This window comes from Bacillus rossius, chromosome 6 (genome assembly GCF_032445375.1).
Source record: "Bacillus rossius redtenbacheri isolate Brsri chromosome 6, Brsri_v3, whole genome shotgun sequence".
NCBI classification, from domain to species: Eukaryota; Metazoa; Arthropoda; class Insecta; order Phasmatodea; family Bacillidae; genus Bacillus; species Bacillus rossius.
This window is the reverse complement of record NC_086334.1, coordinates 45,533,456-45,556,144: the sequence shown is the minus strand read 5'-3', so window position 1 is coordinate 45,556,144 and position 22,689 is coordinate 45,533,456. Positions and strand designations below refer to the sequence as shown.

General features: G+C 36.7%; 2 protein-coding genes across 7 annotated transcripts in view; one reads left to right on the top strand and one right to left on the bottom strand.

Moving 5' to 3' along the window:
• Positions 1-11,770, top strand: part of LOC134533124 (synaptic vesicle glycoprotein 2B-like) — a 34,958-nt gene extending 23,188 nt beyond the window's left edge. For 3 of the 4 annotated variants that reach the window (XM_063370398.1, XM_063370397.1, XM_063370400.1), the window contains 3 exons: positions 2,056-2,215; positions 7,192-7,319; positions 7,749-11,770. In XM_063370398.1, the coding sequence (XP_063226468.1) occupies positions 2,056-2,215; positions 7,192-7,319; positions 7,749-7,816 (356 nt within the window). In that variant the 3' untranslated portion in view covers positions 7,817-11,770. Of the gene's footprint in view, positions 1-35; positions 177-2,055; positions 2,216-7,191; positions 7,320-7,748 lie in introns of those variants that run through there. The other variant, XM_063370399.1, reaches the window with a different exon arrangement.
• Positions 11,771-14,530: 2,760 nt separating this feature from the next.
• The window catches only part of LOC134533123 (synaptic vesicle glycoprotein 2B-like), a 79,811-nt gene continuing 71,652 nt past the window's right edge, over positions 14,531-22,689 (bottom strand). For all 3 annotated transcript variants that reach the window (XM_063370394.1, XM_063370396.1, XM_063370395.1), the window contains 3 exons: positions 21,315-21,474; positions 20,417-20,544; positions 14,531-17,750 (listed from right to left, as the gene is read on the bottom strand). In XM_063370394.1, coding sequence (XP_063226464.1) covers positions 17,695-17,750; positions 20,417-20,544; positions 21,315-21,474 — 344 coding nt within the window. In that variant the 3' untranslated portion in view covers positions 14,531-17,694. The remainder of the gene's footprint in view (positions 17,751-20,416; positions 20,545-21,314; positions 21,475-22,689) is intronic.

The window sequence follows — 22,689 nt, the reverse complement described above, 5'->3', positions numbered from 1 at the left end:
CCAGTTATACACTGGCACTTGTTGGTTTTATTTAGGGCATGTTGCCGGCGGAAGGTGGGAAATTCTCTGCCCAGTTGCCCGGGACGAAGTTAAGACCAGAATGGTGGTATCCCAGTTGATGACCAGCTAATGGGGCTGAACAATGGAGGCTTGGCCTGCACTCCTGGAGCTGTCAGGTTGGTGGAATCTTGGCGGTACTCTTGAACTCGCCTACAGATCAAACCAATCAAAGAAATTAGGACTGATCTGTAGGCGATTAAGGGAGGGGTGGAATTCGCCCTCGTGAAGGGGTGGAATCAAAAAGGGGCAGTGGTGAACACTTACCGAAGCGGGGAGAACTCAGCCGTCTCGGTACCGGGTTAGTGCCCGTCGTGCGAAGACGCAGTCGTTCGCGGAAACCATGTTCTTGGAGCTTAATAAAATACAAAAGAATTTACAAATTTTTCTAACTGCTCTGGGCAGACTACCGAAGATATGCAAGACTAAAGTAATAAGGCCAGGGTGCCTTTAATGTAGGTAACTACATTCCGTAGGCGGATGGCGGAATTTGGCGAAATGCATGTGAGGTACGGATCAGCGGAGAAACCCGCCCGTCTGCTCTGTTGAAAAGCTGCCCAGAGATTCCTCCTCGATCAAGAGGACTTCCTTTGGGTCCAGGTGGAGGGGGACTCTTCAATCTCTCGAACCCTCAAGCGCATGGTCGACTACTGCGAGTTGCCTCGCAAAAGGGGGGGTGGACAGTGCAGCGCTCTGGCGGCGGTCCGTGGGAAGGACACATGGTTAGTTGGTGTAGCTCTCATTAGATGGGGCGAGCTGTCACTTCTGGCACGCCCAGAAGTTTTTTTTGAAAGGCCTCCCCAAGATGGCGGCCGTGTGGGGGGAGGGGGGCCTCTTGAGCGGGAACAGTGACCGAAAGGGGTTTATGACCGCCCGGGGTCACCTCAGGCAGGGTTCTAGGCACGGGGAGAGGGGAAATTTCTGCTTGGGCGATGGAAATTCGTGGCGAACGAAGGCCGCTACGTGTTTGCTCCGGCTTGGAAGACTGCTGATGGCCATACTTCCACAAAGTCCGTTGGGAGCGACGCTAGTGCTCACCACAGCTTTTCTAGTATTGGTAAAGGGTTTTGAGACGCCGGGCCTGACTGGAGCCGGGAATTATAGGAGATGGCTGCTTAACGCAGCTTCGGTGAGCTTGAGAGCTGAAGGTGTGGGGTGGTGAGGAAAGATCACGCTACAAAAAAAATTGACCTGGCCGTACACTGGGCTGAAAAAGGCCGTAGGCCAATAAATTTAAGTTTAATTTTTTTTAATTAAAAAAACTTAATTATTTAAAAATTTAAAAAGGTGCCTATAATGCACATGATTGGCACAAAGGCATGAAGGCTTCCAGGCCGTTGATAACTGCGGAGCAGGCAAGCCGAAACGTGTCGATTACAAGGTCGCTGAGCTCTAGGGAGTCGACTCGCCAAGACGTCGCGGCCCTACAGTACTAAGGATTTGAAGGTATTTGAGGATGTGATTGGTCCATCCCTAGTTTTATGATGTATGTACGCATGTGGCCTGGGAGATGAAAGAGGAGTGGGAGGGCACAGTAAAGAGAAGTTGGCAAACTCCATATGCACCCTCTTCCTCATTCCACACCCATCATGCTGTGCAGAAATTCAGGAAGCCCTAGATCAGAGGCATAAGAGACGCAGCTCAACAGGCAGAGCATGTAGTTTTTCAACTAAGCAGATGTTCAGGAGCCAGTGATTAACAGCAGTCTAAAGTGACATAACTGACCCAGTTAAGAGATAGAGCATGTAGGTTTCTATCTAAACTGTCCCCAATGGCAAGATACAAGTTTGTGATTATAATGTTGCAGCAGTTTTGGTAAAACCTTTTTTCATTATTTTTGGGTAAATGCGTATAGTGTGCCGCACACTATGGTTGGAAAACCCTGCAGATACTTAACGGCAAAACGAAAAAAAAAAAAAAAAAATTGTGTTGTTGGAACTCCTCTCCGCTCAGAAGCATCCTGCAATGTGTTAATGCCGTGCCTGTTGGTGTTTGCAGTCACAAGCCTGTTGGTGTGCGGCAGTGCCGGCATTGCCATGCACTTTGCGTCGGACACCCGGCACATCGTGGCGCTGGGCTGCGTCTTTGCAGCGCTGTCGTCAACGAGTGTCGGTGTGGTGAGCAGCACGGCCGTGCAGGTGTTCCCAACCAATCTCAGGTCAGCAGCATTCACGGTTGGCCCACAGGAGAGCCTTCTTGAGACACTAACAATAGTACACTCACTAAACAAAGCAAGAGTAATAAAAAGAAACAGACACAGCGCTACAAAAATCACTCCAGTTGCGGACCAATTAGCTATGCCACCGTGTGATCGAAAATTAGAGTTCTTTCTGTCCTTCACTCTCACTCTTTCATATACACACACACTCACTCACTCACTCATTTTCTCACACACTCATCCACTTTCTTATACGTATATTTATTTAGTAGCGCGTGTTAATGGTGGAAGTTAATATCCAAATGCATTCTGATTTCCATTCCTTTAATTAAAGGTATTATTTCATTTCTAAATGAGAGAAGTTGAAGTATGATTCACGCCTCCAAAGGCACCGCTGAGTCCCTTGCTATTTGACTCATCTGTGCAGGTATAGTCGGCCTCTGGTACTCACCTGCGAAGGGGCGGAATGCGTTGTATGCCAAAGAAAGGTCCTAAGTGCAGACTTCTCACACCTCAGTACTTATTTCCTTAGGTTTAAAATGGCATGGTTCATGCGTTTCATGGTTAGCCTTCACCAACCATTCCAGCCTACTGCTGGTGGCTCTGGTACCTAAGACCTAAGTATGGTTCATATAATTAATGAGGTATTTCATGCTCACAATTTTTCCCTCTTGGAGCCCTTGGAATTTTTACATTTTTCTCACTTTAACTAATGTGCTTTAACCGTGTATTAGGAAGCCAATATCACTGCGTAACTCTTCAAGAAGGCTGGTAATGATTGCAAGCAGAGGCCTGCAAGAAACTTGCTCAGCTCATGGAGAACGAGGAAGTTTGACTTGATGGCTAATGATGGGTATCAGTGGAGTATCATTCCGCTTCCACAAGCCTGGTTCCCTGCTCGCCTGTACGGCATCTCGTCCCCCAAGGTCAGGTTGCCAAGAAGGGGAGCTAACTCGTCCATCATGTTGTGATGTCGTCAGAGGAGTAAGGTCTTGATCAATTGATGGCAACAGAAATCTAAGTAAATTTGTTCTATGTACATGTTAGAACTATAATTAGCATTTGAAAGCTTTCATCAATTTTTCTGCTTTGTAAGATCTGCGCTCATGTACGAATCACTAGGCTCACAGCCTAGCTCAGGGAAATAGTAATTTTATCATTCAGCAACAGGATATGCAACAGGCATGAAAAATTAATTGAAACTATCCACATGGTGTCTATTTTCAAAGTTCTCTGTTCACTTAGGCCCGAATTCAGAGTTGACCTTCGAAAGCGCATCCAACTCTCATTCATCTGGCAGACTCTCCACCTCTCATACTTCAAAAACGCCTTTCGAATGACTGCCAGCTGAAATCTTGTTCCCATCCACTTTCAGTGAAGATCCGGCAACATGGCACAAAAATTTTCTTAGATCAAGTACTTGGAGTGTGTGTGGAAAAGCGCCCTATTTAATTTCGATTGTCTTTTGTTTGCTCTCCCGCTGAAAATAATATTTTGTTTGGATTGGACACGTGGTTAGGGTTACCAGACACTGATAATAAAAAAGGACGACATTCATCTCGCAAAAGGAGGACATTTCACTAAAAAGGAGGACAATATATATTTTTTAAAAAAGCCATGAATTAATTACAATGGAGTACGATATTTTACAATGTTTTGTCATTTAATACAGTTTCAGTATAAAGAATCAAACAAACTACACATATACAGCATATTAAAAACACGTGCTTCTGCATGTGCTGCTACCTGTCAAGCTGTCATAGTACTACTTACTAGTGGGATGACTCTGCGGACAGCGCGCGCTTTGCCCAGAGTGTAACTGCAGAAATTATCTCACTTTATAAAAAAGCCGGACATTTTGGAGCTTTAAGGAAAATCCGGCCGGACGCAAAAAAATACATAAAAAGGAGGACATGTCCTCCTTTTGCCGGACGTCTGGTAACCCTACACGAGGTTGAGAAATTTTCTTAAGATGGATACGTTGCCTAAAATTATAGTGTTTTCTCCAGATGAAAAAGTGATTATTTTTGATCTCGTGAGAAACACAAAACCGTAATCAAAAACAAAACAAAAAAAAAACAGATGCAGTTTCTTACAGAGAAAAAAAATCGTGTTTCGAACTCTTGATCCCGACAAAAATCAAACGGGTCTGCTAAATTTCTTATATACCTTCGCGGAACTGGATTTTCATTTTTAAGATCATCAAAAAATTCAAAAACCTCGTCAATGTGATTTGGAAATTCATCCAAATCTTCTGCCATCGCTACAAAACACGTGTCTGATGCACACTTTGCGGGCGAAACGATTTCTTTAAAAACGCATATTTAATTCCAAACCATATTTTACACATCTGCCATATGACAAAAATGTTTTAAACAATTACAAACATACATGAACACGTTTTTATGTGGGAATTATATATTAAAACCATCAACTGCTCCGCCGATTTTCAACTGAACAGGCATTCGAATGAGTTTCAGACCACATTCACTTTCAAGTGGTTGGCTCTCCTTATCCAACAGTCAACCAACCACTGAAAAACGTCTCTGCCGAGCAGCTCAATGGAAAAGCCTTTCGGTGTGTGGATAACCGTCGAAAGAGCTCTCTGAATTTGGCCCTTAAGGAGACAGCAAGACTCAGGTGGATGTGAACAGAAGATAATAATTAAGATATTCAATACCTCCTTTTTATTCGTTGTTCTGTCACTAACAATTTCAACAGATATTCACTAAGTGTAATGTAATAAGTGTAAAAAGTTGCACAAATGTTCATAATTACTATCACTTGTGCTACTTTTTACATCCACTATATTATACATAGTAAATATTTGTTGAAGATATGATATAACTATGAATGCAAAGGAGGTGTTGACATGAAATTTCAAAAATAGCCATTAATAATAGTAATGGCAAGAAAATGAAAAAAAATGAAAAAAATATTTGTGTAAAAGACAGCATTAAGGAGGAAAATGTGAGTAATAATATTACAAAGTTAATTAGAACTCACTTGTCACACAATAACAAACGAGCAAAACCAGACGCTTGATTTGGGGGGGAGCTTTGCACCTCCTTTTTCCAAAGTGTAGAAAAATAAACATAAAAAATATAAACAAAAAATTCTGAAAAATTTAATAACTTCCCCCTTTGGTAAATTAAAAAATACTAAGAAGCATTATTGTTGAAAATTGGTCAAATGGATTAGCCATGTGAACCATTCACCATCCACAGGTTGTTGCAATTAGTGGAAGCAGCACTAGTTTGAAAATTTGAACTTAATATCAAAAACTATTCCTAAAATTTTTTTGAATGTATTAAGTTCTTACTTTTGTGATTACTTTCTTTGTTTATTATATATCACAATTGACCCTCCCTGTGAAAAAGGTTGGAGAAAAAAGTTTATTTCCCATTTTGAGCTGAATATGCTTTTGCTGACACATACACCACACTTTAGGCTTATGGGAATATCAATTATTTTTTTTTAGTTTGAATTGAATACGAATATCAAATTATTCTCAAATACAAATATTGAATTTGATAGTAAGAATTAGAATCCTACTAAAAGTTTTTTCACATTTAACAAATAGGTACATACTATTGAAAGAAAAAGTAAATGTGTAGTGTAGTGGCTTCTGCAAAATTAGATAAATAATACTAAAGTGAAAGGTTGGTTAGGGATTAAGTCAGCTACAATTACTATGGGTAATATTTTGTTGAAATATTCAAATTTTGCAAGGAAAATGTAAATTATTATTTTTCATAGTAATTAACATAGGATCTGCAAAAAACAAATTTAATGATCAGTGCAAAGTGAATATGTAAGTCAATCACAGTATGTGTGAAGAAACTTCGAGAGTGTAGGATTAAATATAATGTACAGTGAGCAGTTTTAATCTATAGTTAAATATGATTTTGGTCTAAAAAAAAATTTAAAACTTGTTTGTTTGAATTTTTCACTATGTGAAAATAAATAATTTATATTTTGTATCAGCTAACAGTTATGGATTATATTTTTTGGCTTTTTTTAATCACAGTGTACAAACACAGTAGCTGCTTAGAATGTTCCTCTCTTTTTCTGTCTAGTAATGTGTGCTTCGTAAAATAGAGGAAGTTTTTTTTTCCTTCTCATTTTGCCAGTTTTTTTTTTTTTTTGCCATGAGGGATAAGATAATTGCCTGAACTGTAACTGTGCTAGGAGTGTTTGTGGTTATCCGGTCATCTTTCACCGTGTATTATGCACCAGAAAAAAAATTGTATTAGGTTGTTAAGCTTTAGGAGTTGTTGCTGTGAGTATGCGACCAGATGTTTTCCACGAGACCTATACAAGTTTTTTCTCTTTGCCGCCACTGAATGAAACTAATCTCAGAGAGCTGGCTGGCATGCCATGTTTCTACCCTCTGATCTGAAAACTGCCAAATTTAACACCCACACAGTGTTTTGATTTTTAATGAAACGTATGTATCCTTATCGTTATGCTGTCAGTTCTAATCTATTTGTAACAACCTGCCAGACTCTCTTCTCTGTAAAATACTTTAGCTGTTAACTTGTGTGTTAGTAATGGTTCCCAATTACGGTGTTAAATCCGGCTTTATTATATTAGTCTTCTCAAAAATTACTAGGCCAGATGTAGCAAAAACCTCCACATAAATAACCCTAAAACATTACGAAAATCCTGTGTAACTTTTTGTCACCGCCCGACGAGAATATCTTCTGTGATCACAAAATTATTCCAGACTTTCGAGATCCCACACAGCCGTATTAGTATACAACTGAATATTAATTTTTTTTTTAAGTGTTAGTATTTGAAATATAATTGAATACAAATAATATAATATTCATTTTGATATTGAAATATTTGCACAGGCCTACCACACTTAGTTAAAAATCAGTAGAAGTGAACTCCAGTGTTACGAGGTGAAAGTTACATGAACATACATTGTTGAGCTGGATATATTAACCAAGTGCACGAACGTGTTCCAGAGCCATGGCATTGTGCATCTCACTGATGATGGGGCGCCTCGCAACACTGGCATCTTCAGTCTTGATGGAGTTCATCTTAGAGGCCGACTGCAATTACCTGTTCTTCGCTCTCGGAGGAACTGCAATTAGTAAGCTCATGCTGCAAGGGTCGTCTTTGTTCGTCCTGCACCCTTCGTGCTGCACGAGTTATCTTTGTTCGTATTAAATGTTGCTAAGACATTACGTTCATTCAGACCACTTCATTCCATGAAAAGCAATAGATAAAGTTCATATAAATTAAGTGTTTTTTAAGTATGTAAAATCTTACTTTGTGTAAAATTAATTTAATCTGACATTCTTTTAAAAATTTTTTCTGATATTTTTATCCAGTGGTAAAATAACTGTTGCTTGATAGTAAAATGATCTTAGTTAAAAGTACCTCAATTTTTATTTTATTTTATATATGTATACATTAAGTCTCATAGTATGCCAACAAATACCTTACGATTGTAGAAAAATATCACAAAATTCATAGTTGTCATTTAAAAAGCCATCCTTGTAATATATTTTATTTTCAGTTTGTGGTTTCCTCTCACTTCTTCTACCTGCCCATTCGACGTCTCTGCCTCCAACACTGATGACATGAAGCACAGATCTGATAACTCGTCGCTTGAACATGGACACTATTCTGCTTGGACGTAGCCCTCTTGACTTTGTGACAGGTGAGTCCAGCAATGTTAAGACCATTATAAATAACAAGAAAATGTTACTGCAAGAAGACAACAGCGATTGGACAGAGCAGCACATTGGAAGATGGCAATAAGAGTGTCTCTTGAAAATATTCTGAAAAGCTGTTGTTATAAGTTTGGATTTCATGTGAAAATCATTCTTAGCTTGAGCTGTGTGATTTTGATGTATTACAGCTTCTACTTCTGGCATGTTATTTTACCCGTATTTACTGTTAATCTTTTAAGTGTTGAGATTTTATCAATACGTACTTAATTTTTACCTTTCAATTATTATTTTGTATTATAACCATTTATTGAAGTAATCTGAGTAAAAATGATCAAAGTTGTGATTTCCATAAGAATAATGCCTTGTAACTTGTTCAGGAAGTGTGTGAATATGACGTAAGTGGGTAGTGTGTGGTGAAGGTGAAAGTAATTTCAGGGGTGTAAGGGCTGGTTGACATAACAAAAATTATGCTCTACCAATACTCAAACCCGTCCCAAACTTCTAGAAAAACATATTCCTACGTAATCTGTTTTAATTTGGTATTGAATTTATTGTAATATTAATTTATACTTTTAATTATATCAATTCCTATTTGTTTAGCATGAAATTTTACTTTTGAACCTTTTTTTCTTCCATTTTTGTCAAGTTTTTTAAAATAAATATTTAACAGAATTTAATACTTTTTCACTTACAACTGAAAGAAATTTACCGTATAAACCCATGTACCACCCGCCCCCGGGTAAGACCTGCACCCTTATTTTTAGAATGCCATGGTGGGAAAAAATGTTTTTATTGGAAATCTGCAGGGAAAAAAAAAGTCGTGATTTATTTTCCTTTCAAACAGTAACAAAACGTAAAGAATTACCAAAAAAAGTACTATGCTACTTATTACAGCCTCGGCATTTTTGTTAAAAGTGTACAGAAGGCAGGCAACTACAATGTGGCAACATCGCGCGAGTAAAACGTGGCATCGGCGCGCGCGATCGATAACAACACGCTGTGTGTGCGCGTGACCTTGCCTAGCTCCCAGCTGTTTACAGTTACAATCTTCCGCGTCCATTATCGTGCGCTGGGCAATGACCTCGTTCAAACAAATAAACATGCATAATAAAAAACCTTGTGCCTGAATGTGGCATATTCTACATAAAAATATAAATTAGGTTAACACAAATACAAAATTTATTTAGGCTTAAATAAAAGTGACGTACAAAATCACACAGATAATAAAATTAACAAAAGAATAACATGATGTCACAGCCGTCGGCCAAGAATGGACTTAAACTTCCTCACAGCTGTACGTAGTCGTAGAGTTTTTCTTCTATCTTCGTAAACTTTGCTACCGCACCACGTCTATCGCCACTGGCCGAAAGCAGTTTGTCTTTACTTTTCCTCCAATCCCTCACACATGATTCGTCGACATCATATTTTCGCCCAGCGGCATGGTTACCGATTTCTTCCGCTTCACTGATTATTTTTAATTTTTCTACAACTGTGAAAGAACGCAACTTTTTACGATTCATTACAATACTTGCAGCCAACGCACGTGTAAAACCACAGGGTACTTTGCAAATGAGGATAGGACAGTGAGTGGGAGCGCGCGTTTGTAACCAGTAAAGTTGCAGTGTGACAACGCTGTGAGGAATGTGACCTTGACTGTCTGCTGCTTCCTTCCCATCCTTTTCCCCTACCCCTCTTGCCTATCGCAGCAACCTCCAGTCGCGCTGGCGTTATTTCGTCACAGTGCAAAAATGGCCCAAGACCCATGTAACACCCGCACCCTACTTTTTCAAACCTGATTTTTTTTAAAAAAGGTGCGGGTGGTACGTGGGTTTATACGGTATAATGTTAGACATGTAAATAGAATGTTTAATAAGAGAAATAGCTTTTTAAGTATCAAATCAAAAGTTTGGGTTTATATTGTAATTTTTTTAATCACTTGGTTTTTATTCAAATTCAAGATGGCATCCAACGAATCAGATAGGAAAAATAAAAATTTTCCAAGCACAATTTAAGTTTCTACAAGAATGCAATTGTTGTAGTTGTATCAAGGTCATTTATGTCCACCTAGACAAATGCTTGGTTCAAGGTCACAAGAGAATCTGAAGCCACAGCCTGCAGCCTGTACCAGAATCTAGTTTCAATTTTTCACTTCGCTTTTATTTTGAAAGGAACAAATGAACAAAATGAACCTCAAGTCTTATCAAGATCATTAAATCGATGAGCAATGAAGGGTGAAGTGATGTGGATGGAGTGGTGATGGAAAGAATGGTTGTGAGAAACAGTAGTAGCACCCCAAGAAAACTCATCGGCTGGCAGCAAGGTCTGCCATTTCTCCCACTTGTGAAAAGTCTGGGTTCTACCCAGCCAGCAGTTGAACTCACGTCACTTTGGTGGGGTCTGACCTCTTAACCACTGTGGTCTGTACAAAAAATATAATGTGAAGTCTCATTTCCGAATACCGGCGAACGCAGCAAGCGATGCATGCAGCGCGAGCAATTTGAATTGTTAATTCTTCATTGCAAATATAAGCATGTTCAGTTTCCGGAGAAGAGAAAACAGAAGTGCTTCGCGGGGTCCACAGCACCCCAGGGCTCACTTGAGCACCCCTGGTCTATTGTATTTTAGTTTTTACCTAGAAGAGGCGGCAAGCCACTCTTTGTCAGTTCCTTCTATAAAAACTATCACTCAAATTACCTTTCAAACTGTGTGGGGCTGAGGGAACATAGAAGGTGCATTTATTGCTGCAGATTAGTCACAGAATGTTCCGCTGAAAGCATGGGAACTCTCATGCAAAAACAATGATTGGGCACAGTTGCACCATAAACACCGGTAAAGATAGACACGTGGCCTCACTCACACACAATTTTGCTCTCTCTCTCTCTCTCTCTCTCTCTCTCTCTCTCTCTCTCTCTCTCTCTCTCTCTCTGTTATTTATTTTTATTTATTTTTTATTTTTTCCACTCCATTGTTCAGAACATGGCACATGTGCAGTGCTCACGATGCTTCCAACTGCTGAGATATTTCGGTTAAACAAATCATCCTTACCCATGGAGTTATATTGATTAAAAACCAACATAGGTTAGCTATTTGCGTACATATTCAACCACACAGTGCAGCATTATTATCATTAAACCGAAAGTCAAACACTCGCTTAGGGATTGCACTACATTTATTTAAACTACAATTGGCACGAAAAAAAAATGTGCCTCATACATGGATAACATCTTGTGGAATTGCAGGACCCTGACCACCCCAGCTTTTATAAGTTTTCTTCGAAAGGCATTTTTTTTTTGTCATTCAAATGGATCAGGTGACCTGGTTTTTCATGTAGGTTTTTTTTTTTTTTTTTTTTTTAAGTTTTAATATTTTTGTAATAAATTTAATTTAGAAAAAGCCATTTAAATATTTAAATACATTTGACTGGTTTTTACATTGTCTGCTAGTTTAGCATTTGTATTTATGTAAATGTATTTTTCAGTAGGTATTTTATTTAACTTAAAATGTTGTTTTGATGCCTATATTTTACGTTGTTATTCATTTAGAAGATTTAATTGGATTTTTAGAACATTGGATATTTAGTTGATGAAAGAAAGGACTAAAAACAGCCGTGCGACACAGCGACGCCTAATTTCTAGATAATCAGTTACACAGACATTCTGGTGCTTTCTATAAGTATTCTTGTAATGGGGGAAATGGCAGATTTTAGCTTCCATGAGACACAGTAAACTTAGCAGGTTATTGTCACAGCAAATCAGAGAAGACTTTGTAATATGTTTGTTCTTTACAGAAATGCCTAGATTCAAAAGTAATGTACGTTATGTAGTGTTGTGCCTTTGAACGTATAAGATTTGTTGTGATTTTTTGATTGAGCCATGCAGCTTCCTCCCATCCCTGCATGGTTGATGTAGTTGCGTTGTTTCTTGTCTCAACTCAAATATTTACCAGTAAGGCGTGTCGTTTGGTGGATCAAAAACCACCGATTTACATTTAAGGCATATCTGCTGGTCCGGGCTATGCCTTATTTTTTTCAACCTTAACTTCGGACTTGGTAATTAGAATATTTTGAACAGAAATGTCGGCGTGAGCCCACAACACTAAACAATGTTTTGTCTACAGTCATTCCGAGGACTTTGTTTTCCTTGGTGGTACCGAGAACGCGAAGCATGCCCGGGATTTAATCAAGAAAGGTGATTTTTCAGTAAAAAAACTTTTAAAAAATAAAGCAGAAAAACACTAAAACTTTCAAATAGTTTGTCACTAACCCATTGTATTCATGCATGTAAATGAGTACTCATGCATGAATAAAATGGGTTAATGACAAACTCTTTGAAAGTTTTTTAAAAAAAGCAGAAAAACACAAAGTTTTTACTGAAAAATCACATTTCTTAATTAAATTATATACATATATACACACACATATATATACATACAGGTAATTATAAAGTCTGTGAAACATTTCAAAAAATCAGTACAGTGAAATGGCTAAGAATTATGTTACAAATTATATACCACGTGAAAGAAACTCAAAGTTTTTTTTTCACTAGTTATAAATGTTCTGTGTGTCCACATAGCGTCACACGACACACGACACACATCTAATCGATAATCCAATTCTGCCCGTACCCGACCCAGAATATCAGGAGTGATGGTAAGAGCAGCTGCTACAATGCGGTGTCTCAATTCGTCAAAGTTCTGTGGTAGAGGTGAAACATAAACACTATCCTTGATGTATCCCCACAAGAAAAAATCGCAAGGTGTCAAGTCCGGTGATCGTGGTGGCCACGGGAGTAGCACTTGGTCAGCGGCCGCCCACGGCCCATCCAGCGATGTGGCAAAATCTCATTCAGATAATCTTGTACCACATTGTGGTAATGAGGTGGAGCACCATCTTGTTCGAAGATGAAGTCCCTGCTATCAGCTTCAAGTTGTGGCATAAGACACAATTGCAGCATGTCGAGGTATGTGATACCAGTGACAGTTCTCTCAGCAAAGAAGAAGGGGCCATAAACTGTCTTGTTTGACACGGCACAGAACACGTTAACTTTTGGCGAATCTCGGACGTGTTCGAGAGTTGCATGTGGATTCTCTGTCCCCCATATGCGTGTGTTGTGTCGGTTGACTCTTCCTGAGAGATGAAAAGTGGCTTCGTCACTGAAGATTAATTTTTTTGCAAAGTCGTCTTCAAGACGGTTCTGCATGGCAATGCAGAACTGCAGTCGGAGCAATTTGTCATCGTGGCAGATGGCTTGCAGAAGCTGCAATTTGTACGGCTTCACTCTTAATCGCTTACGAAGAATTTTCCACGCTGTTGGCTGAGGGATGTTCAAATCTGCACTAGCCCGATAAGTTGACTTCTTGGGACTCCGCACCATCACGTCCCGTACACAATCCACTGTCTGTTGTGACACGCCTGGCCGACCCGACCGTTTAGCGTCGCACAAACAGCCGTCTTCCTCTAATTTCTTGTACCACTTCGTTATGCTATTGTAAACTGGTGGTGTTTGGTTAAACTTGCCACGGAAAGCTCTTTGGACACACACTACCGATTCGCTACGGGCGTATTCAAGCACACAAAAGGCTTTCTCTGCCTGGTTCGCAGCCATTTTCAGCAACTACATGCACTAGCACCCTTGTCTGTTGTTTTTTTAAAATAGCTTTTTGGTGCTACATTCAAAAAAACTTTGAGAGTTGTTCTTTCACGCGGTATATAATTTGTTACATTATTCTTTTCCATTTCACTGTACCGATTTTATGAAATTTTTCACGGACTTTATAATTACCCTGTATACATACACATATATACATATGTGTATATAAACATATATATATAAACATATGTACATATATATACAGAAATACACATATCTTTATATATATATATATTTCTTGTCTGCGTGTGTATGTCACTGAACTCCTCCTAGACGGCTGGACCGATTTTGATGAAATTTTTTGTGAGTTCACGGGGATTCGAGGATGGTTTAGATTCACAATTCAGTCCACTGGAAAATGTTTATTTAATTATTTTTATTTATATAGTGTTGTTGAACTTTGGATGGTTTAGGTTCACAGTATATGTGTGTGTGTGTTGTGTATTTATTTATATGTTGTTAATCTTTGGATGGATTCTATGGATTGTTGTTATTACATTAAAATTAAAATAGAATTGCTTATTGAGAATATTATATTATTATTTATTGAAATAACATTTTAAAGTGTAATTAAAAATATACATTGTGCAAATTTGTGAGGTGCAGTATTGAAGTGAGTAATTTACATGATTTTTTTGGTAATTTTAATGATGTATACACGTACATTCAATACCAATCAACTTAACCTACAATTTTAAATTTAATATTTTTAATTAATTTAATTTACTTGTTGAACGTTGGATGTTTTTACATTGGATCCGGTAGGAAGCGCTGTTATCGCATTATTGAATATTCAAATTTTATTTTATTTTTATTTCAGTTCGACCCGGCAAGATGGTGCTGTGATAAGATTCAGGGAAATTTCCTGTACAAATTTTCAAATTTAAAACGTTTGAACAGAACAAGGTCTGTTGGGTCCGCTAGTATATATTATATATATACACACACACATAAAGGAAAATAGAAAAAAAAATAACTTCAGAAATTAAAATTTATTTTGACTAGTGTTGTCAATGTATAACATTTTAAATACAAAATAAACATAAAAATTAACAATACAAGTTATAACAAACGTCTACAACTCTTTAACACAATACACCTCTAATCCTGAATAGCAAAATTCCAGACTAGCAATACAATTACTCTCAAGCTGCATACAAAAATTTAAATACAATGAAACCTTAATACATACCTGAAGAGGCTTTAATTTTGGCACATTGTGTTATAGGGATCTGTTACCCACAAGCAAGTGTATAATTAATTTAAATATTATTCAGTACTAATTTACATGCATATTTACTTAGAACCAAAACTTATAATGCAAAAGCAAATAACTGAGGAAAGACAGGAGGGGGAGAAGACGAACCAGTAACAAGTATTTTGTATGAAGTCCTGCATCATTTGACAAGGTCACAGAATGATGATGCTACAAGATTAGCTCTTTCTATATTATTGAGGTTTCATTGCACAATTCGTATGCATTAATCCTTAATTCAATTTTTAATTATATAGAAAATATACTAGGTAGGCCTATGTAATTCCTGATCTTTTATTTTACATTTAATACGATCTCACAAGGTTATAACAGGAACACTTTTTTTTTGGCATTTGTGACATGGAGCTTGATAAATAAACACAATTTCAAAAAAATTAAAAACTATGAGTTTGTAACCTAGGTATCACTACAGAATTAAGACCAACATGTAGCTTGTATTTTAGCATAAAGTTAATGACAACATTTTTAATACTTCTAAATTTTTAACACAAATTTCACAGGAGAATTAACTTTATTTACAGTCTGGAAAATATCTACACTGGAAGCAGCATATATTAGTGATAATGACTATATTTAATATAATTATTGATTTGCGAGTAATGGATTTACAAAATGTTGTACTTTAGGAGAGTACCGTGTAACTAACAGAAATGTTTGTAATTTTTTTTTCCAACTAAATATAAAAATCCTACTCTCACCATGTTGTTTTATCACAAGTCTCTGACATTTTAGATTTTTATTATTTTTGATGTGTAAATATTTTATCTCTGGGTTATATCACATTTGGTAGGAATAATTTTGTGAAAATGGAACAGAAATGCAAGCCAACAGTGCTGTCTGGGCAGAAACCTTGAAAAGATGGCGGACACCAGTATAACGTCACTTTGGTAAATACTAGGGTGCATACCAAACATATTGGTGTGCCAAATGAAACTTTGATAGTGAAACTACCCGAGAATATATTTGGCCAACTAAAACAGTCATGGAAAAATGTAATCCCAAGTTTTAAATTACCTAAACCTTACTTTACAATGATAAAAATACAAATTCTCATTACTGTTTCCCAATGGTCTTGGTAGCATGGCGGTAAGGCATGGCATAAGGTACAAGGTTCAAATCTCGTCAATTGTAATTTTTTATTTTATAATTTTGATATAATATATTATGTAATAATAATGTTGAATCGTCTCAATAAGTTAAAGGTTGGTTTGTAGGCAGTTTTTACAGAGTGATTTCGGTTGTTTAAGCAAAAACAAATACACTAACACATACTTAGTGTTTTCAGGCTAATATTTTAGTATTAAAAATAATATTAACTGTTTGATAAATTTTTAACCAGATGGGCAGTATTTTAATATCATTACTTGTCACAAATTAAAGTACTAGCCAAGATCAACTTGACTGCAACTTTTGGTTTGAAAAATACTTCAATGATAGGGCCACATTCATAATGCTTTAGAGAAGCAAGAAAATGTTTAATATCTTTGATCCCATGTCCATCCCAACACAAATTTTTCTGGCTAATAAATTTTCTCTATCATAAAGTTTACTTTGACACACCAATATGCTTAAATACATCCCATGTGAGTCCACGATCTTGGCTACAGCAGTTTCTGCATGCATGTGCATTAAGACTTTCAACCTGTCAGGTTTCCATTGTGCAATGCGTACTTATTTCATTGTATTTCTGGTGCATACTGAAATTTCACCCTGAACACGTCTAAAGAAGTATAACCTCAAAAACTATAGTACCATCTTGTTAAAAATAATTATTTTTACAATTTTCCTCTAAAATAAATATTTTTCATGTATTTATCATGCTCAGAATTCTGCATTAAATTTGGGGTCCTAGTTTTGAATTAAAAAGTTTATTTGCACCATGAGAACTGAGGTTAGGTGTTTACACATCACTGGCAAGTACAGAACAAGGCAAAAAATTTCATTTTATTTCTTTATAATAATCTAAGTACATTAAAAAAAAAGCTGGGAGGTGAGAATATATTTTTGAAATAACAAAAGGGTCAATGGAGATTTGGGACAAAAGAAACATGTCTGAATTAAGGAACTATGGTTTGAGTAAAAGTTTTCATATTGTCTTATGCTTTAAAAAACATATCAAAAAATGAAGTACAACAGTTGAAATACAAATATAATATACTTCCTACAGCACCATTTATGGAATAAAAACGACTTTATTTTAAAAACAGGCAACACATATTTACTGTCCAATTTTGAAACCTATCTTTAGTAATAATTTCGTAGCCACTGCCTGAAATCTCTTGGCTTGTGGGTTTTTGCAGTGTCAACAATAACTCATTCACCAATGTAGGAAACTGTTAACCTAATGATGGTAACTGCAATGTTGACCAAACCACTGATGAACTCTCCACTTCAGATGCGGCAAAACCCCACAAGCCCAAAAACCTATCATTCATTATTTATGCACACTAGAGGCTGTTTTTCAAGTACAATGACAACTCAATTTTCCATTGGCAAGTTTTAGGGAATCATTATATAGTTATAACATAATAAGTATTCCATTTCATGGCATTCATTTTCTATAGAGTTAAAAACAACCCTGTTTTGTGTAAGTACTGCAGCACAAACCTGCATAGTTGTATCACAGACTGTGTTTTAAGTTGTGCATCTACTTATAATTTTTGGTAAAATTATTTTATCACAATCTATAAACTAATACATATCACCTGGAAGTAGCATTTGGTATATAAACATTATGCTATTTTTAAATTACACAGCAATCTAAAAAAAAATTAAATTTTTTTTCTTTCAAAAATATGCATAATTAATTAATTATTTAAAAATTATGTTGGAGTATTGTCAGACTATCACTTATTATTTCATATTTCAATCTGCATTCTTTCCTAAATGTATTGGTAACAATGCACTCAAACAGGCCCCAGCTGGAAAAAAACAAAAAAAACAATATGTAATCATCCAAATACCACTGAGGGATTTATAAACAAATACAGCAAACAGACCACCCAATTGGCAAAATAAACGTACACAAACTGTTAATAAATTTTGGCAAAAAGATGTGGAAACTAGTGGTTGGATATAAAGTTTTTCTCTGCATTTCTCTTGGTTTCACATATACTTGTTTTATGAGACACATTTGGCACTTAATGTACTAAAAATACAATAAACATATGCAGTCAAGTGTGATAGGCCACACTGATAAACTATAGCTTTCACTGCTGACACTAACTCAAGCTGTTCACTGCTGATGTAAATTTCTCGAAATGCATTATGACTATGCACCAAAAGCAGTCCAGAAATTTATGAACATACAAGGGCCCTTCCTGCCTGACCATCTTTCAACTGAAGACTCTACTGAAATATCTTTCACCCTACCTATTATTGTCTAGTCTGACATTTTGTTGTGAATGTGATGTAAATGTTACTCTTGCACTTTCGAAAGTGGAATCAACCTCTTACCATTGTGAGTGCTTTTTCTTGGGTTGTCATAATGTGAGCTACTACTGGAAGTAGAACAACTTAATACAAGGACAGAAATGTGAACATTTTGTCCTTTCCTATACCCAGTTTCCTAACAGGTACAGGCCTTGATACTGCTTTCTCTATATTTTCTATATCAAGTTGTACAACTCTGTCTCTCTGTATAAACCTACTGACAATAATAAACTGATGTTACAACATAATTTTGAATATTATTAAGAGATAAGGGCCATGACAGACTAACAAAACACTTTGCACGATACACAAAAAATTTGTTCTTGTTTACCATCAAATCAAGTGCAATTTTTCTGTACAAATTGCCAGTTTATGTTCATTGAAAAATACACAGATCCAATTTGCATATCTACAAAACACAAAAGCTAACACATAAATACATACTTAAACTTAGTGATACTAAGAGACCTTATGAAAAATTTCAACTCTTTACTCATTTGAGTATACACTTCTGTGTGATACAACTATTCAGACCCTAACAAAAGTAAACTATTAAGCAAATTCAATTAACTTGTTTGCAATGTTAGTTTTATGAACAATTTTTTCTTTTATAATGTGTCTGGTGTTGGATTTGCTCATGCATAGGTTCAGCATTATTTTCCCCCCACATTTTATTGGTGACAAAAATGAGCTATTGATATGACTCTGCAATGTCTCTTTACTCTCTACGGTCCATAGGAAAATTAATAAAATATTTATGTTGGCTAACTTATCTTATCTTTATATTGCTACAACTAACCACTCAACTTATGGTATAGGGACCCGACATTTTAGCAAATGGTGGTTTTACGACTTTTGCAGCGATAAGAATGATTTAATCACAATAAATATAAACATTGCAAAAAACTGAACTAAACACAGTTTTCTGCCAAAATTGTGGTACATTACGGTAAATTCACACTGTTTATTGACAATTTGTCAAAATCTACCACAAGTTTTCTCTATTAATAGTATCAATGGCAATTGCTAACATGTGTTAAGTACCTATAGCAAACAATTTTGTGTATTGTTATTTATTTTACTGTTTTTTATTTGGGAAATACATGTTTTACTACAACTATTGTAATTTTATTGTAACTTTCATATTCATAATATGTGCCCAATGAGTCAATGACATTAAAAAATTCGTAACTTTGTTTCTGCTAATCATTTTGCTAGCCAGAATGGTGGACACAGAGTTAACTTTTCTACCACCTCATTTGTTTACTTTCTCCGTGTCGGTAACATTGTTTTTAGGGCTACAAAAAGTAATTTTAAGTTTGTTGATTATTTGAAAATGCTTTGTTCAGGGTAATTGTTTCATTAACACAATGAAAGGAAGAATTCAAGGAAGATGTTTCTACATTTTTTTGGACCAATATGTTTTCAATATTAGGAACATATTAGAATGTCAGTCAAATTGCTTTGAAAATACACATGAGTAAAACAAGCTAACACAGAAAACTAAAGGAAGGAAATAAGTGTAGCACCAAAAAAATTCTGTAATCAAAGATTTATAAAAGGTTACATCAGTTCTGCATATAAGGTATGTAAATGACCCTATGGAGATTAAAAAAAAAGTGCTATCAGTAGCCAGTACCATTCTATAAAGACTTATATTGTTCTTGGTAAAACTATAGACAAATTAGTGTGGAATCCTTCATTTCAGGTACCATTGGATGTTCTGCAAAACCTCATTTGGACATTTTGGCTTGTGGCATGGCTACAGAATTAGTGTGCGTTCCAGTACAAGCAAATTTCACATGTTTGTGAGACCAGGGAACATCGATGTTTGTCGTCAGCACTAACAATGAGTTATAAAAAATTAATATTTCACTAATTCAGTGGCTTCCAACTCTGGAAAATGTTTCATAATGGGTAAATAAATGGCCCTTGCTCCACGGGGAGTTTAAAGTTCACCAAAAATCTGAAGATCCACACTGCAAACCAACAATCCTTTATGGTTCATTAAATTCTGTGTGTTGTGCATTATATAAAGTGTTTTCCTTCCTGTATATGTTTAATTAAAAAATAAACTTGCATCATGCTAATATACTACATAAATAGGTACAGGAAATATCCCAATCCAGAAAGAAGAGAATAACAAAATACTCACCAAAAGTAACGCCACTGACTACAAAGAAAGGAACACTGCAACTTAGATCAAGCAGGATCGGAAACAGAAGATTTCCAAGCAGTGCCCCTGATCTTCCGAACATCATGGTCAAACTCACAGCCATTGCCCTGCACAAAAAAACTGGTATGCTTAAAATACAATCACATTTATATCATTAAGTCTAATGGAAAATTAACACACATACAATCAAAATGTTTAAAGAATTAACTACTGATTAGTCAGCAAGTCAAGATTAAAGCCTAGAGAGCACATTTTTCTACCTAATGCTGTCAAGTATGTAATGAACATGATACATTTTGTGTCACTTGTCTTTGTGCAACCTGACATAAGAAATATCTACAAACAAGTAGTTATCTAAAACATATGAATTCACAGAGGTTTACAAAAAAAAACATAATATTTCACTTGGGGAAAAAGGCAAAGTCAACTCTACAATATCTTTTTCTCTGTCCTCTCATTAAGCTTGAGAAAGAAATATAATCAACCCTTATTAAAAGGTACTGTTTATGAACTTATTTGTGATAACTGGGCAAAATGAGAAGACATCCTACAAGCTAAACTTCTAATTCTTGAAAATAAATTAAATCAGGTTAGCTTCACTGGGATTCAAACCCAAGTACTCTCGAATGTGAGAGTTAAGTCTAACTATTATGCCCCCTCACTCAATTATAAATATTAATGTTACACGTTTTAAAGTTGTATGGTTATTCACAGAAAGTTTTGCTTTAATGGGATCTCCAGTATTTGAGCATTCAACCACTTGAAAAACCACAAAAAGCTTAATGAATCAAATATAAAATTCAGAAGAAATACTATAATTATAAACATTAACAATCCACATACAACATAAAGATAGATGAACTGCAATGCCACCCACCTGAGGCTGGTAGGAAACAGATCCACAACTACACTGACCACAGCCTTTCCCGTCACAGAGGACGCAGCCAGGTAGACAGCTATGATCGCAATGGTGACAGTGGAGTTGCGTGACCAGTATATGGACGCCACACACACAGTAGCAACCAGGAAACCAAGAACTGAAAAGAAAGCATGTGTATTACAGTGATTGCCAAAAACTTTTGGTGTAGCTGACAGTTTAAATAAATACCGTATTTACCCATGTACCACCCCCACATTTTTTCCGAAAAACAACATTCAAAAATCGGGGTGCGGGTCATACACGGAATTTGAGGTTTTGGACAAAAATTAAGACTGAAAAAAATGGATTTATCGTACATTACAGAATGCTGGAAGCATTTATTACAATGAAAATATAAGTATCCAACCCGTTACTATCATATTGTAGCGCGGGTGAATAGCAAACAAGCAATATTGTTAACTACGTCGTGCGCCGCGTGTACAGCTTGCGTCGCACGCTGGGATGTGCCAAGGCGGCACCGAACCGCGCCGTGCCGGACCGTGCCGACCTAGCATTCCAGGCAGTGCCGGACCGTGCCGAGCAGCATCAAGCCAGTACCACCTACACCTCCACCCGCCGTTATTGTTCTGTTAACGGTGAATAAGTAGTGAAAATGAGTGCTAAGCGATTGCGATCATTCACTGTAAGTGAAAAACTGAAAGTGGTAAAAGAAGCAGAAGAAATTGGAAATCGTGCTGCGGGTAGGAAATACAACATTGATGAAAGCTGTATACGAGATTGGAGAAAAAAGAAGGACATATTTTCTAACAGTGCGGGCAGTCGGAGAGCATTCCGTGGAAAAAAACCATTTTATCCGGAAATAGAAGAAAAACTGAATGAATATGTAGTTGAAAAACGGCAATTTGGATACGCAGTCTCAACAGAAATGTGCACATTGAAGGCCACACAAATTGCAAGAGAGTGTGGGGTGGATAATTTTAAGGCCAGTTGTTCGTGGTTAAACAAGTTTTTTATTCGGTTTGATTTGTGTTTGCGCCGTCGTACCAACATCGCACAAAGACTTCCAGATGCATATGAAACAAAACTGACGAACTTTCAGCGCTTTGTGATTCGGCAGAGAACGGAACATTCGTACCTTCTCTCTCAAATTGGGAATGCGGATCAAACGCCTGTTTATTTTGAAATGCCATTGGATACCACTATTAACAAGAAGGGGGAAAAAAGTGTCTCCATAAAAACCGGTGATAACGAGAAGCAACGCTGCACGGTAATGCTATGCATTACGGCCGACGGTCGCAAGCTCCCACCCTACCTCGTGGTGAAACGTAAAACGGTGCCTAAAATAAACGTTAAAGGTGTTATCGTGAGAGCG